Source organism: Schistocerca cancellata, chromosome 6 (genome assembly GCF_023864275.1).
Source record: "Schistocerca cancellata isolate TAMUIC-IGC-003103 chromosome 6, iqSchCanc2.1, whole genome shotgun sequence".
In the NCBI taxonomy this organism is placed as follows: Eukaryota; Metazoa; Arthropoda; class Insecta; order Orthoptera; family Acrididae; genus Schistocerca; species Schistocerca cancellata.
The window spans coordinates 549,207,392-549,222,316 of NC_064631.1; the positions used below are offsets into that span (position 1 = coordinate 549,207,392).

General features: G+C 39.8%; 1 protein-coding gene across 1 annotated transcript in view; it reads right to left on the bottom strand.

Moving 5' to 3' along the window:
• Positions 1 to 14,925, bottom strand: part of LOC126191390 (SPRY domain-containing SOCS box protein 3) — a 101,510-nt gene that overhangs the window by 24,725 nt on the left and 61,860 nt on the right. Inside the window, exon 2 of the mRNA XM_049932249.1 lies at positions 12,937 to 13,072. Within this exon, the coding sequence (XP_049788206.1) occupies positions 12,937 to 13,035 (99 nt within the window). The 5' untranslated portion in view covers positions 13,036 to 13,072. The remainder of the gene's footprint in view (positions 1 to 12,936; positions 13,073 to 14,925) is intronic.

The window sequence follows — 14,925 nt, forward strand, 5'->3', positions numbered from 1 at the left end:
TGTGTATAGTCCTAGAGGCAGCATTTATAGTTGGTTCTTTAAACTTTGCTAACCGACTTTCTCAGCAGAGTTTATGTCTATCTTCAAGAGTTTTCCTCTTCAGATAAAAAAAAAAAAAAAAACTGTGACCATTTCTGATGCCCTTCTCTGTATATGTTTAATATCCTCTGTTACCTATTTGGTACTGATCCAACACATTTGAGGAATATTGTCTGCAAGATCATTAATATACAATATGAACAGCAAGGGCCCCTGGGGTACACCCAAAGTTACTTCTACATCTGATGATGACTTTCCATTCAAGACAACATGCTGTGTCCTTACCAAAAAGTTCTCAATCCAGTCACAAATTTTTCTTGATACTCCATATGATCATACTTTTGACAATAAGCTTAGGTGTGGTACTAATTCAAATGCTTTTTGGAAATCAGGAAATACTGCAGGTACCTGATACTCTTGATCCAAAGCTTTCACTACGTTGTGTGAGAAAAGTGGAAGTTGGGCTTCACATGATCAATGTTTTTGGAACCCATGCTGGCTGACAATGAGAAGGTAATTCTGTTCAAGATACCTCATTATGTTTGAGCTCAGAATATGTTATAAGATTCTGCAACAAATCGATGTCATGAATATTGGACAATAGTTATGTGGATCACTTCTATTACCCTTCTTGTAGATAGGTGTGACCTATGCTTTTTTCCAAGAATTGGGCACAGTTTTTTGTTTGAGGAGTCTATGATAGATTATAGATAGAAGAGGGGCTAACTCTGTGGCAATTTCAGTACAGAATCTGATAGGGATTCCATCGTGCCCTGAAGCTTTCTTTAGTTTTAATGATTTCAGCAGTTTTGCAACACCAATAACACTATTACTTATTTCACTCATATTTTCAGTGATAAAAGGATTAAATCATGGCAATTCTTCTTGGTTTTTCTTAGTAAAGCTTTTAATTAGCTACCCTCCTGTCTCATTCATTAAGGGCTGGATACTAACTTCAGTACCACAAACACCCTTTACAAATGACCAGAATTTCTTTGGGTTCTGGGAAGATCATTTGGCAATATTCTGCTACGGTAGCCACTGAAGGTAACACATATTGCTCTCTTGACAGTCAAATACATTTCATTCAGCATCTCTCTATCTATAGTCCTATGCCTGTTTTACACCAACACTGAAGTGCAAAAGAATCTGGTATAGGCATGCGTACTCAAGTACAGAGATATGTAAACAGGCAGAATATGACACAGCAGTCGGCAATGCCTATATAAAACATCAAGGGTCTGGCACAGTTGCTAGATCTGTCACTGCTGCTACAACGGCAGGTTATCAAGATATAAGTGAGTTTGAATGTGGTGTTATAGTCGGCGCATGAGCAATGGGACACAGCATCTCCGAGGTAGTGATGAAGTGGGGATTTTCCCACATGACCATTTCATGAGTGTATCAAGAATATCAGGAATCTGGTAAAACATCAAATCTCTGACATCAATGGAGCCGGAAAAAGATCCTATAAGAATGGGACCAACAGTGACTGAAGAGAATTGTTCAATGTGAAAGAAGTGCAACCGTTCCACAAATTGCTGCAGATTTCAATGCTGGGCCATCAACAAGTGTCATCATGTGGACCATTCAACAAAACACCATCAATATGGGCTTTCAGAACTGAAGGCCCACTTGTGTACCCTTGATGACTGCACAACACAAAGTTTTATGCTTCACCTGGGCCCATCAACACCCACATTGGACTGTTGATGACTGGAAACATGTTGCCTGGTTGGACGTGTTTCATTTCAAATTGTGTCGAGTGGATGGATGTGTACGGGTATGGAGACAACCTCATGAATCCATGGACCCAGCATGTTAGCAGGGAACTGTTCAAGCTGGTGGAGGCTCTGTAATGGTGTGGGACGTGTGCAGCTGGAGTGATATGGAACACCTGATACGTCTAGATGCAACTCTGACAGGTGACACATACATAAGCATCCTGTCTGATAACCTGCATCCATTCATGTCCATTGTGCATTCTGACAGACTTGGGAAATTCCAGCAGGACAATGCAACATCCCACACGTCCAGAGTTGCTACTGAGTGGCTCCAGGAACACTCTTCTGAGTTTAAACACTTCTTCTTGCTACCAAACTCCCCAGACATGAATATTATTGAGAATATCTGGGATGCCTGTGCTGACCAGAAGAAATCTCCACCCTCTCTTACTCTTACTTATGGACAGCCCTGCAGTATTCATGGTGTCAGTTCCCTCCAGCACTATTTCAGACATTATTCGAGTCCATTCTATGTTGTGCTGTGGTACTTCTGTGTGGCAGAACATCTTAACACACCCACAACTAGCAAAACTGTATTTTTCCCAAGTAACTGTTAGATGATTAAAGTCTCCACCAGTGATTAAAGTATGACTGGGGAACTTACGTATGAGTAAACTGAAGTTTTCTATAAAGTTTTCGGTTACATCAGGAGATGAGTCTGGTGGGCAATAGAAGGACCCAGTTATCATTTTATGCCCACCCCTGATACTGAATCTTGCCCAAACAGTCTCACATGCAGCTTCCATTTCTATTTCAGTAGATCTGAGTTTCTTGTATACAATGACAAATACACCACCTCCATTTCCCATTAGCCTTTCCTTTCAGTATAAACTTAAATTTTCTCCAAAAATCTTCCTGTTATCAATTTCGGGCTTCAATAAGCTTTCTTTCATTATATGATTTACGTAACACAGTGTGTGAAAGTATGAATGAACACTACATAGGTCCTGTATCAGATCCTTTCTGGATGAGACATACCTTCTATGTTAACAGAGGTGACTGTATAGTGTACTGTGATTCAAAAAAGGGTGGATGGGTATTCTGATGTTTCTTTCTGGTGTGAGAAGCTGGACTGCCACAATGCCACTGCCAACGGATCATCCAATGGCTGCTGAATTGTTGGCTCACAATGTTCAGGTGCACCCTTTCTGCATGGACATTTACACCCAGTTATGATCCTAGAGTCTAGGAAAGCTTGCTGGGAATGTTACAGGAATTAACTGGATTGCCTAAAATGGTGTCAGTAGAGTTGCATTAAGTCAAAATTGACGACACCTGGAAGCAAATGACAGCAATGAAACTTAGCACCTGGATGTAAATAAACTTGCATCATGCAGAAACATCTGAACAGAATGAGGGCAGAAGCAATCTGGTCGAAAATCAGTCTTGTGGGATTGGCTACATCAATCCTAAAACTATCAAATGCAAGTATGACAAAGACTAAACTATGAAACATGCACTCCAAAGCTCAGCAAGTAATTCCATGGCTAGGGGTGTTACGATAGTAAGTATTAAAACTTCTGTTTTGATGTCCATGGTATCACTACCACACCAAGCATTCACAATGAAATAGTATTGTAAGAAATATCGGAATATCAGTATCACAAGTATTGATCAATATGGAAGAAAATAATATTTCAGCACTAGTTTAATGAGAATTAAAATTTATTCAGAATCTGTGTATTTATCAAGATTGTGAAGTAAAAGGCACATAAGATAAAAATTATTTATTTTAGTCTATAGTCACACTTGCTTGTTGCCCAGGTAGGTTTGTGAGTGGAAGCTCAATATATGACAGACCTACTTGGAAAGCCAGCTTGATGACTGCGCACAATGGGATGGTCTGATGGTGACACTTGGTACCAAAACTGATAACCTGTACGCAGAATAAGTGTGTGACTGTACATTAAAACAAATAATTTTTTTATTGCATTGATTGTTGTTCCACCAACACTGTGTTGGGAGTATATAAACACTACATGCTGTGTACAGTTCATAATCAACTCATTAGATTTCAGCAACATATAACAGTAATGTTAAGTGTGTATCCACTATCTTGAAAATTGGTTTGTGTTTTCAAATCTAGGTAAAGGAAAACGTTAAGTACCTAATAAGAGTTTAATTTTGTAAGAAGATGTGTATTAGACATGCAAGAATCTGTCCTCCTGTGAGGTACTAAGGACTGGGAACCCTCTTTGTATGTATGCTCACAAATATCCCTTCTCAACTGGCAATCATACTACAATTCAGCTCCAGGGAAGTCCCAGCAATTCAAAATTCTTGTACACTGAGGTACAGGACAGAGCCAGGACTGAGCAGAAGTCCATCTGTTTTGTTCAGTCTGTCTGATGAGTGTTTGCGTCAATTATGTGTGCCACAAGCTATTGTTTATTTCTCAAGATCTCAAATATCTACAATGTTAAGGTGAGGAAATAGAAAGTCCAGGATGGAAGAACAACAGTATTATGAGATAGATAGATTGCTACTCACCGTACAGGGTGGATGTTGAGATGCAGGCAGGCACAACAAAAACATTGCTGTTCATTTTAGCTTTTAGCCACAAGGCCTTCTTCTGAAGTAGAAAACAACACACACATATTTATATGAGTGTAACTCACACACAGGCCCAGATCTAGGGGGTGGAGGCAAACCGGGCTAACAGCCCCAGATGGCAGTTTCAGGGGGTGTCAAATTCATATTCTTGAAGAAAAAACCCTTGTTTTGCAAAGCGCCCACCTTCAAGTGCACATTGGTCTATTGATTATTCATTTGATATTGAGATGCATCTCAGTTGGTTTTTAAACATTTTTGAACACATCCTAAGTTGCTTTCTGAATGAACCACAAATTGAATTTTGAGGGTGTGCATAGTGTACATATTGTCTCTGCCCTGGGACTCCCCATTGCTTCTAGAAATAAAAAAAAAAAAAAATTCACGCAGACAAAAGGGGACAGAGCTATAATAGCTGAGCTGAGTAAAGCTGAATGGGTGAATGCCACTCGCTGTTTGTCTTTGTGGTTGATTGAGTATGCAAAATCCATAAATTCAGACAACCAGAGTGGAAATAAATGACTACCAGGAATAACAGGTAAGAAACATTATATATTATCTCCTCAGTGTACTCAAGAAAATGAAATTCTGACAGAAAATTTTTGCTAGATCACTACACTATTGAGGACCAGTTGTACAGTCCCTGGTTAACAGCTGCTTTAAGTTCTATTCTTGGAACAGCACACATAATAATGCCTAACCGGAGAATAAGTGCAGGATGACTAAACTGGTGGTTCTGGCAGTGTTAGTGAAGATAACCACGTAATAAATTTAGTTAATGGCAGGAATAGTTACAGAATTAGTCATCACAAGATTGATTGTTAGAACAAGGAAGGAGAAGAAATGGAGACATCACACAAATTATATGGATGAATATGACAATTCCAATTTTATATAAGAAAATTGTACTGCTACCTATTGATCTCATGCTTGAGAAACTGGAGTGTATGAATGAAATGTCTACATCTACATTTATACTCCACAAGCCACCCAATGGTGTGTGACGGAGGGCACTTTACGTGCCACTGTCATTACCTCCCTTCCCTGTTCCAGTCGCGTATGGTTCGTGGGAAGAACGACTGCCAGAAAGCCTCCGTGCGCGCTCGAATCTCTCTAATTTTACATTCGTGATCTCCTCAGGTGGTATACATAGGGGGAAGCAATATGTTTGATACCTCATCCAGAAACGCACCCTCTCGAAACCTGGACAGCAAGCTACACCGCGATGCAGAGTGCCTCTCCGAAAATATTTCCTAACATAAAACTTTTTGCTTTTAGTAGGTCTAATAGGAATTTGATATTGGTACTTTGTGAATTATATTCTGGCATTTTATCTGTGTAAATGAGATAGATAAAAATGATCATGTGTGCCAAAACAGTCTCAGTTGTTTGGTGTGTGTTACAAGTGCTGCGATAATAGAAAGGCCTATTTTATTTTATCTATCAGACAGTGACAAATCAGATCAAGAAGCCACACCAGTCTTGGATACTATTTGTTTTAACAGCTTTTTCAGTATTAGACAACATTTTGATTTTTCATGTAGCAAAACGTTTGACGAACTTTGATGAGGTAATAGATTCTCTTGCAGAAAGGAAAGTTGTAGCAAGATTAGAGAGAGAAAAAAATGCTGGGACCTGTGGATTGAATAAATGTGTACCATCTTGCTTATCTCATCTTTACCGTTTTAGTGTTTCCTATATTTAATTTTGTATCACATGAAAGAGAAAGTTATTAGCTAATAGGCAATAAAGAGTGCAGATTTTCTGAAGATTTCTTATTCTCCCACTTACAAATAATCCCACCTAGTATTAATTGTGAGTTTTTTGAAGGGGGGTAGAATGTCGAACCGGCCGACTGGGAGCAACAGAGGACCACAGAACATTTTAACTTCCACTGTGCTGAATATAGGTTTGATGGCTTCCATTACAAAATATACACATTTGAATTCCACAGGGCAACATACAGTGACATGCAATAGAAGAATGCTGTTTGAAGAGGTGTGGTACTGCACTTTGGCACACTTAAGACCAAATGCACACTATTCTGAAGACTGCAAGAGCTTACAAGTGCGAGAATTACCTCATAATCAGCTTAATGGCTCATGCATCCAAGTTGCTGACATGAATAATATACAGAAAAATGGAAAAGAAAGTTGAGGATGTGTTGGATGATGATCAGTTTAGCTTTAGGAAAGGTCAAGGCACCAGAGAAGCAAATCTGATGTTGTGGTCGATAATTGATGCAATACTGAAGAAAAATAGAGACACATTCATAGGATTTGTCAATCTGAAAAAAGCGTTTGACAGTGAAAAATGTTGCAAGATGTTCGAAATTCTGAGAAAAATAGGGGTAACCTACAGGGAGGGACATGTAATATACAATATGGACATGAGCCAAGAGGGAATAATAAGAATGGACGATCAAGAATGAAATACTTGGATTAAAAAATATGTAAGACAGGGATGTCTTTTGCCCCTACTGTTCAATCTGTACATTGAAGAAGCAGTGATGGAAATAAGAGAAGTTTCAGGAATGGGATTAAAATTCAAGGTGAAAAGTTACCAATGATATGATTTGCTGATGAAATTGCGATTCTGAGTGAAATTGAAGAAGAGTTACATGATCTGCTGATGAGTACAGAATATGGATTGAGAGTAAATAAAAGAAAGACATAAGTCATGAGAAATAGCAGAACTGAGAACAGCAAGAAACTTAACATCAGGATTAGAGGTCATGAAGTAGATGAAGTTAAGAAATTCTGCTACCTAGGCAGCAAAATAACCAATGATGAAAAAAGGGCATTTCTGGCCAAGAGAAGTCCACTAGTAGCCTTAATTTAGGAAAAGAATTTCTGAGGATTTACTATTGGAGCACAGCATTGTATGGTAGTGAAACATGGACTGTGGGAAAACCAGAGCAGAAGACAAGCCAAGCACTTGAGATGTGGTGCAACAGGTGAATGTTGAAAGTTAGGTGGACTGATAAAGGAAGGCATGAGGAGGTTCTGTGTAGAATCGGAGAGGAAAGGAAAATGTGGAAAACAGTGACAATGAGAAGGGACAGGATGACAGAATATCTGTTAAGACATCAGGAAATGACTTCCATGGTACTAGAGGGAGCTGTAGAAGGCAAAAATTGTAGAGGAAGACAGAGATTGGAATAAATCCAGCAAATAATTGAAGATGTAGGTTGTAAGTGTTACACTGGGATGAAGAGTTTCGCACAGGAGAGGAATTCGTGGCAGGCCACATCAAACCAGTCAGAAGACCAACGATTCAAGAAAAAAAGACCAAATAACATGTTTTACATTCCCTCAAACATGTACATCCTATATATCATATGCATGCTGTGTGAATGAATGCATGTTACCTACTTCAGAATATGGCCTTCTGGCTGAAAGCTAAAAGTATAGCGCTTTTTTCGTTGTGCCTTTCTGTGACTCATCATCACCTCTATATGTTGGAAAGGCTGCATATTTAATTATAATTTACATCAGTATGTAATGCCGACAAGAATACATGACAGCATGTTTACTTGTACATCGTCCACTTAAGTGTTAATACTACTCAGTACTATTTATTATTTGGCTTCACAGGATACTGCCATTCTTCATACAAGAAGAGCATTTGCAGTTTGCAGCTTTATTGCCAGCTTTCAACTATGATGCACAAAAGGCTCGTGGCAGTACCAAATCTACATGATTGAAAACAATAACTGTCTATAGAGCTGCAGCAACACTGAGATGTTACCATACAGATATACGAAATTGCATTATTTGATTGGTTGTGGCATATGCATGAAGCAGCTACACTATGCTCACATGGACTGTAGTACTTTTAAGATACATGTCTAAGGTATAACTGTTTTGCACGGACTCTTAATGGAACCACAGCCAGTTTTCAGCATTAGAGCTAGAGCATTATGAGTCATCCAGCAAAATATGTTCTGTTTCAAAAATTTCTGAATTTTATTAGTGTAAAATGCACTTCTAATAAAAGAACAGAATGGCATGTGAAAATATCTGAATAATATTACAAATAGAACATATTTTGTTAGACACACAATACTCTAGCTCTAATGTTCTTGATCCGACTGAGAAATTGTTTTGAGATGCTTAGCAGAGCAATAAAAAAGAATGACATTGAGGCTCAGTGGGATGCAGTGAAAATGACCTATGCACAGACTGCTGAAGAAATTCTTTGAACAATGAACCACAGCAGACAAGACTGGATCTCTGACCATTCTTGAGATGCAATACAACAGAGGAGGAAAGCAAAACTCCGGCTAAATTGTGCACAGACAAGGGAAGTAAAAGAGGAAATCCAACAGGAACTCTGCATATTAAATAGGATGGTGAAGAGGGTTTCAGAGAAGATAAGAGTATTCTCACCAATACTCTCACAGCTAAGGTGAAAGCAGCAGCTAACAGAGGCAATAACAAGACATTATATAACATCACAAGGAAATGTCCACACAAGAAATTTGTGGGTGATATGCCAACCAAGTAAGGAAAACCACTCACAAATTGATAAGACCAAATGCAGGAATGGAAATGACATTTTGAGAATGTTCTGAATCATGAAACTACAGACAGTGTAATTCAACTGAATGTGGATGGGGAAGGACTCCCACAAGATATGCCAATTAACTTATAACTGCCATCCAAAGAAGAAATTGCTAAAGCAGTCCAACAAATAAATAATGGAAAAGCTCCAGACCTGGAGAACATCAGTCCAGAGTTACTTAAAGTAGATCCCTCTATAACAGCAGAAATTTTACATCCACTCCCGACAGTCATATGAATGAATGAAAAAGTACCAAATGATTGGAACAGAGGCTTGCTCATAAAGCTCCCCAAGAAAGCAGACCTATCTGTTTGTGATAATTGGACAGGCATCATCCTGCTGTCAATCCCAAGCAAGATCCTCTCATGAATAATGTTAAATAGGACAAAAGCACATGTAGACAAGAAAATAAGAAGAGAACAAGCAGGTTTCAGGAAAGGTGGCTCTTGCATTGGCCAGATAAACACTTTGAGAATAATAGTTGAACATTCATATGAATACCAATAACCACTTTGCGTGCTGTTTGTAGACTCTGAAAAGGCCTTTGAGAGTATAATTAGAAGAAAAATATGGAGCTCACTGCAAACTTTTATAATTCCCAAGAAAATAATTGCCCATCAAGCGCATGTATGAAAACTACACATGCCAGGTTCAACATCCAGGTCTGCTTTCAGCAGTGAAAAGAGGAGCTAAGCAAGGTTGCGTGCTCTCACCAATACTTTTTAACATAGAACTCAATTTTGTAATGGCGCAAGCAATGGATAAGGTGAGAGGAATAAAATGGAGCAATGGAACAGATTACTTTACCTTGTGTACCACAGCCTCAACAACATGAAGAGAAACTAGAAGATCTGAAATCTGCGGCGAAGAAAGTTGGTTTGAAAATTAATGCCCAAAAAACAAAAGACATGGGGAAATGATAACAAGACCACAGAGCTTTAGCTCGGGAGTCAGATAATCTAAAGGGTGGATAAGTTTTGCTACCCAGGAAGCATGATTACACCAAATGGTCGTACAACAGATGACATTAACAGCCGCTTCAACAAAGCCGAAGTTGCTTTCGCAACTCTTCGCTCTATCTGGGTATCGAAGGAAATAACGTTGAGGACCGAATTGCAGATATTTGAAAGTAATGTAAAATCTGTGCTTCTATATGGATGTGGAACCTGGAAAGTGACAAAGCAGCTAATCCATAAACTGCAGTTATTCAGCAACATACGTCTGGGGAACATCCTGGGAAAACGGTGGCCAAATATCATCTCTAACGAAACACTCTGGGAAAGAACTAGCCAGAAGCCAATTGAGCTACAAATAAGAAGCAGGAAGTGAAGATGGTTAGGACATACACCTGTAAGACCAAATGAGCACATTGCAAAGGAAGCACCTTATTGGATCCCGCAGGGATGACAGAGACAAAGCACACCCAAAATGAAGTGGAGACGATCAGTTGAAGCAGAAGCTCAACAACAAGGAATAGGGTGGGAAGAAGTGAAAATACTAGCAGAAGACAGAACAAGATGGCAATCCTTCGTTGCAGCCTTATGTTCCACATAAGGAGTTAAAGGAATTAATAATATAAATAAATAATAAAAATGCACTTCTAAGTATTTCATAAAATTCCAAGGTAATGAGAAGGCTACCTATCACTTACCTGCAGGAAGCAAAGCTTGAGTTTTGGTAATAGACATACATTAAAGCAGAAAAATTATTCCTAGCTTTTAGAACAGTTAACTCCTTCCTCAGGAGAGAAAAAGAATAGTTTAGGAAATGGAGCACGTCACTCGGTTGCCAGGATGAACAGGATCCACTTATTGTGAGGGCAACAGGATGCAAAGACGAAGGGGTGGGGGGTGGGGTGGGGTGGGGGGGTCAGAGAGAATAGGAGGCCAAAGACTGTACCATAACTTGGCGTGTTCTGGAACTACCGGGGTGAAATCGAACACTGTGTCCAGTCCAAAAAATCATCTTTACTCTGGGATGATACCTTGTTGATACTAATGGAAACTGATTTTCATAGTCAGCAGTGATATCTGCCCCCTGTACTTCGGCTCGTCAGTTGTTTGATTTTTTTCAAAAAGAAAAAAAAAAAAATTGCGACGAGAATTCAAAAAATTAATTATCCACCGTGAAGCTATATATCTCCACAGAAGTAACATTATCGGCCGTAGAATAGTTTCTCATGCCGAACTGCCTTGTTCCGATTCCTCCTCTCCTCCCTTCCCATACCAATAAACCATCACTCTTCGGGAGCTGGCCGGTTGTTCACTGCTCAGCATGAGCCATCCCGCGCGAGCAGATCGATCAACAGGCCTGCTGTATACCATGCTCGACCAGTCTCATACACTATTTATTGATTACCATGTATGCAAACATACCATAATTTTCATATTCTTTTATTCTAAATACAATCTTTGGTGTTAAAAAAGCTTAAATATACACAAAAAAGTAACCAATACTTCGCGACACTGTCAGTATCGATATTTATTTGGCTGGTTCATGAGTTCATAGTGTTTTACCATAAGTTTAATGAACAAGTAGCAGATACACATAACAGAGATTTTATACATCAATAACTTCGATTCCGCGACGGTAGCAATTTCGAGGTTTGAGGCGAAGAACTCGTCGAGCCATGTTCGGAGCGCATTTTCGTCTGGAAGGAAGCTACTTGAAAGTTGTCCCATAGAGATCGAAAAAGGTAAAAACCTAAGAGGTCACAATCTCGTGAATAAGGTGGGTGTGGAGTGACTTCCCACCTCAGCTTCTGGACAGGGTTTTTTGTCAGTCTAGCGGATCAAGGGCGTGCGTTATCGTGGAATAGCTTCTCTTCAAGCAGTATTTCTGGTCGTTGTTCGTGTTATTACGCCTGCAAAACGTCTTAGACGTTGACAATAAATGTCAGCAGTGGTGATTACACATGGGGGAAGCAAATCATAGTACATCACACCGTCGCCGTTCCACCAGATGCATAACACTAACTTTTGTGGATGCACCCAAGTCTTTGTATGGATAGTTGATGCTTTATTGGGCTCAACAATTTCTTTCTTTTCCTTAGCGTAAAGACGCCACTTCTCGTCACCAGTAACGATACTGGATAGGAATGGTTAGTGTTGTTCACGAGGCAATTGATGCAGAACAACCAGAGAAGCGCATACGGCCACCCTATGATTTTTATGATTTTGGCTTAGACCATATCACACACCTGGTTTTTGAACTTTCCCCATTGCATGCAAAAATCGCAGGATGATGGAATGATCACGGTTCATCACATTTATCGGTTTTCGAGGACAATGACGTGCATCACTGTGGATTAATGCCTTTAAACTGTCTTCATCAAACTCGGAAGGTCTTCCTGAACGTGGAGAGTTACTAACATCAGAAAGATCCTCCTTAAAACGAGCAAACCATTTTCTTGCCGTACTCTGCCCAATGGCATTATCCCCATGCACGCCGCAAATGTTTCTGGCTGCCTCTGCTGCTGTGACGCCTCTATTGAACATAAACAGAAGAATATATCGGAAATATTCCGATATCTCCACTTGGCACTCCATTTTCTAGCGTCCACAGCCCCACTCAGTATCTCCAACTGACAAAATGACACTATGTAAATTCAAATAGCAATAGCGAACTACAAATAAAAAACGAAATCTATAAATAAACCTATAGCAAACGCAATACCAGCATGCAAAAAAGACCACGACGAAATTATGCACCAATCTAATACAGTCTGAGGTACTGATACAATTTTAGCTATTGATTTTGATACCAGACATTGTACCTAATCTGGGACTGTATTGTTCCTGTCTATGGTACTTAAGTCAAACAATTTTAGGCAATGCAGAATGCGCTGAATGCTGCAAATTGTTGGTCATAACTATCATAATGTCCTTTTTGTGTTTAACTCTAGTATGTAACTGTGTGCAAGGTGGCTGCATTACGAGAATAATAATAGCAAGTTTGAAAATTGAAGAACACACAGCTGCAAAGCAAACCAGCCTACCTGCAGGAAGGGCCCGTAGAGGCGGACCTCGTGGCTGCAGTCACGCCGGTCCCACGACCAGTGGTCATCGCAGCCGTGGCGCAGTGGCGGCTCGCCCATGCCCCCAGAGGGCGCCGCTTATTCCGCATTGGACCTCCTGCAACACCAGTTTGTGCTCTGACTCTCCAAGCTCTATGTTTGCTACAGGAATCAGCTGCAGACAGTCGTCAGGAAAGACGGTCACACAACATGCTTAGTCACCTATTGGCTCTGTGTTGATGACCAACATTTGTACGTCATCAATATCCTATCCTTCCAGTTCTGATACCATAAATCCACCGTTTTCGAAGCCCTTTGTGATGTATCCTCGTCAAAGTGCATCTTTTATTAAATGGAGTTACTGTTTCTTTCTAATTATTTGAAGTGTTTGTCCTCTCGTTGTCATGAGCACAGTTAGGTAGCTGTCAACAAAGATATAACAGCGAGAGGTCAGCTGACCACCCTCAATCCCTCTACAGCACTTCTTAGAAAAAATTATGAGCATTGCAAATTAAATTCACATCCTACCCCATTCCAGAGCCAGACATAAAAAGTTGAAGAACGACCATTTCGAGATTTTTATGAATCGTGTTATGATACAGTCTCAAAATCTACAAAAAATGTGAATATCAGAAATATGCGTGTGTATCTAAACATTGTCTGCCTGAGAGCTAAGTAAATCCCATATAAACTTTCTCTTCAGTGAAGTGCCAGGTGGTTATAATTAAAGGGCACTACTCACAGAGGTTCGGTGTGGGCTGTATTTATCGCACGGCAGCGAAACTTTGTAGGTATGCTAATGCGTTAGTGGGGAGCCAATTTACACTGGAAAAAAAGTTCGTTCCAATTTTGGCCACCAGGTGAAATTCTGGCGTTGTATACTGTTTGTATGAAGGTATGACATTCATGCTGTCTTTTGACAAGCCAAAATGGTTAATAATAAAATCACCATTATGCCTTTCTCATTTGTTTGACCTTTTCTCCCTATGCCCCATTCCTAAGCCATTGCATACAGAAACATTTCTATACGTCTTTCTTGCATTCACAGCGCCAGATTTGCCCATGGTGACCGAACTGGAACTAATTTTTATCCCAGCATAAATCGGTTCTGCATTAACACAACAGCATATCAACCAAGTTTCGCTGCTATACGATAATTACAGCCCACACTGGCCCTATGTGGGTAGCTGCACTTTAATTATAACCACTCAGTACACTGCTAGTGCTTGATACCTATTATAAGTAAGGTGGTCAAATATCCCAGTTTCTCCGGAATCATCCCACAATCGTAGTTATAATCTCGCACTGCACTAATTAAAAAATTATCCTACAAAACGCCTAATGTGTCCTGTAACTGATAAATTCCTAGTCTATGGCACCAGTCCTGTATATTTGTGTGTACCAGATGAGATACAAGCCAACTTCACAACGCATCTACATATATGAGTGAATGCAATAGGACTATTAGTCAAGGTCAAAATGCACCAGCAGTAGCAACTGTTTTGGCTTTCAATTAGTGCACGTGGTAACATGGCATTGTCAATTTGTATTTGTCTGCTTCGCGCAGTTTCGCTACAATAGTTCTTTAGTTTATTTAGCAGTGCCGCCAGAAACAGACGGTGATTCACAGAGGACTTGCAAAAGGAGTTTCCTTTTTCCAAAAAAATGTTCAACTTTTTTGAAGTACGATGCAACAATGTAAGGAATATTTTCCGTTGCTCAAAGCAGCAAATATGAAAGGTAAAGCCATTTAACGTCTTAAAAGCATAAAACAGCATGACCGTCACAGCTACATTGTCATTACTGTTCACTTACTTCCATTAAGAAAAATATGACGTTGAAAAAGCATAGCTTGTGAAAAGAAATGGTTTGTGGGGCCATACGAGCTAAGGGGGCAGGGTCCCCGTTGCCCCAGGGGGGTGGGCGCCCTTGGTGGCTATTGTAATGGATGTGATTATGCCGTACTCTTAG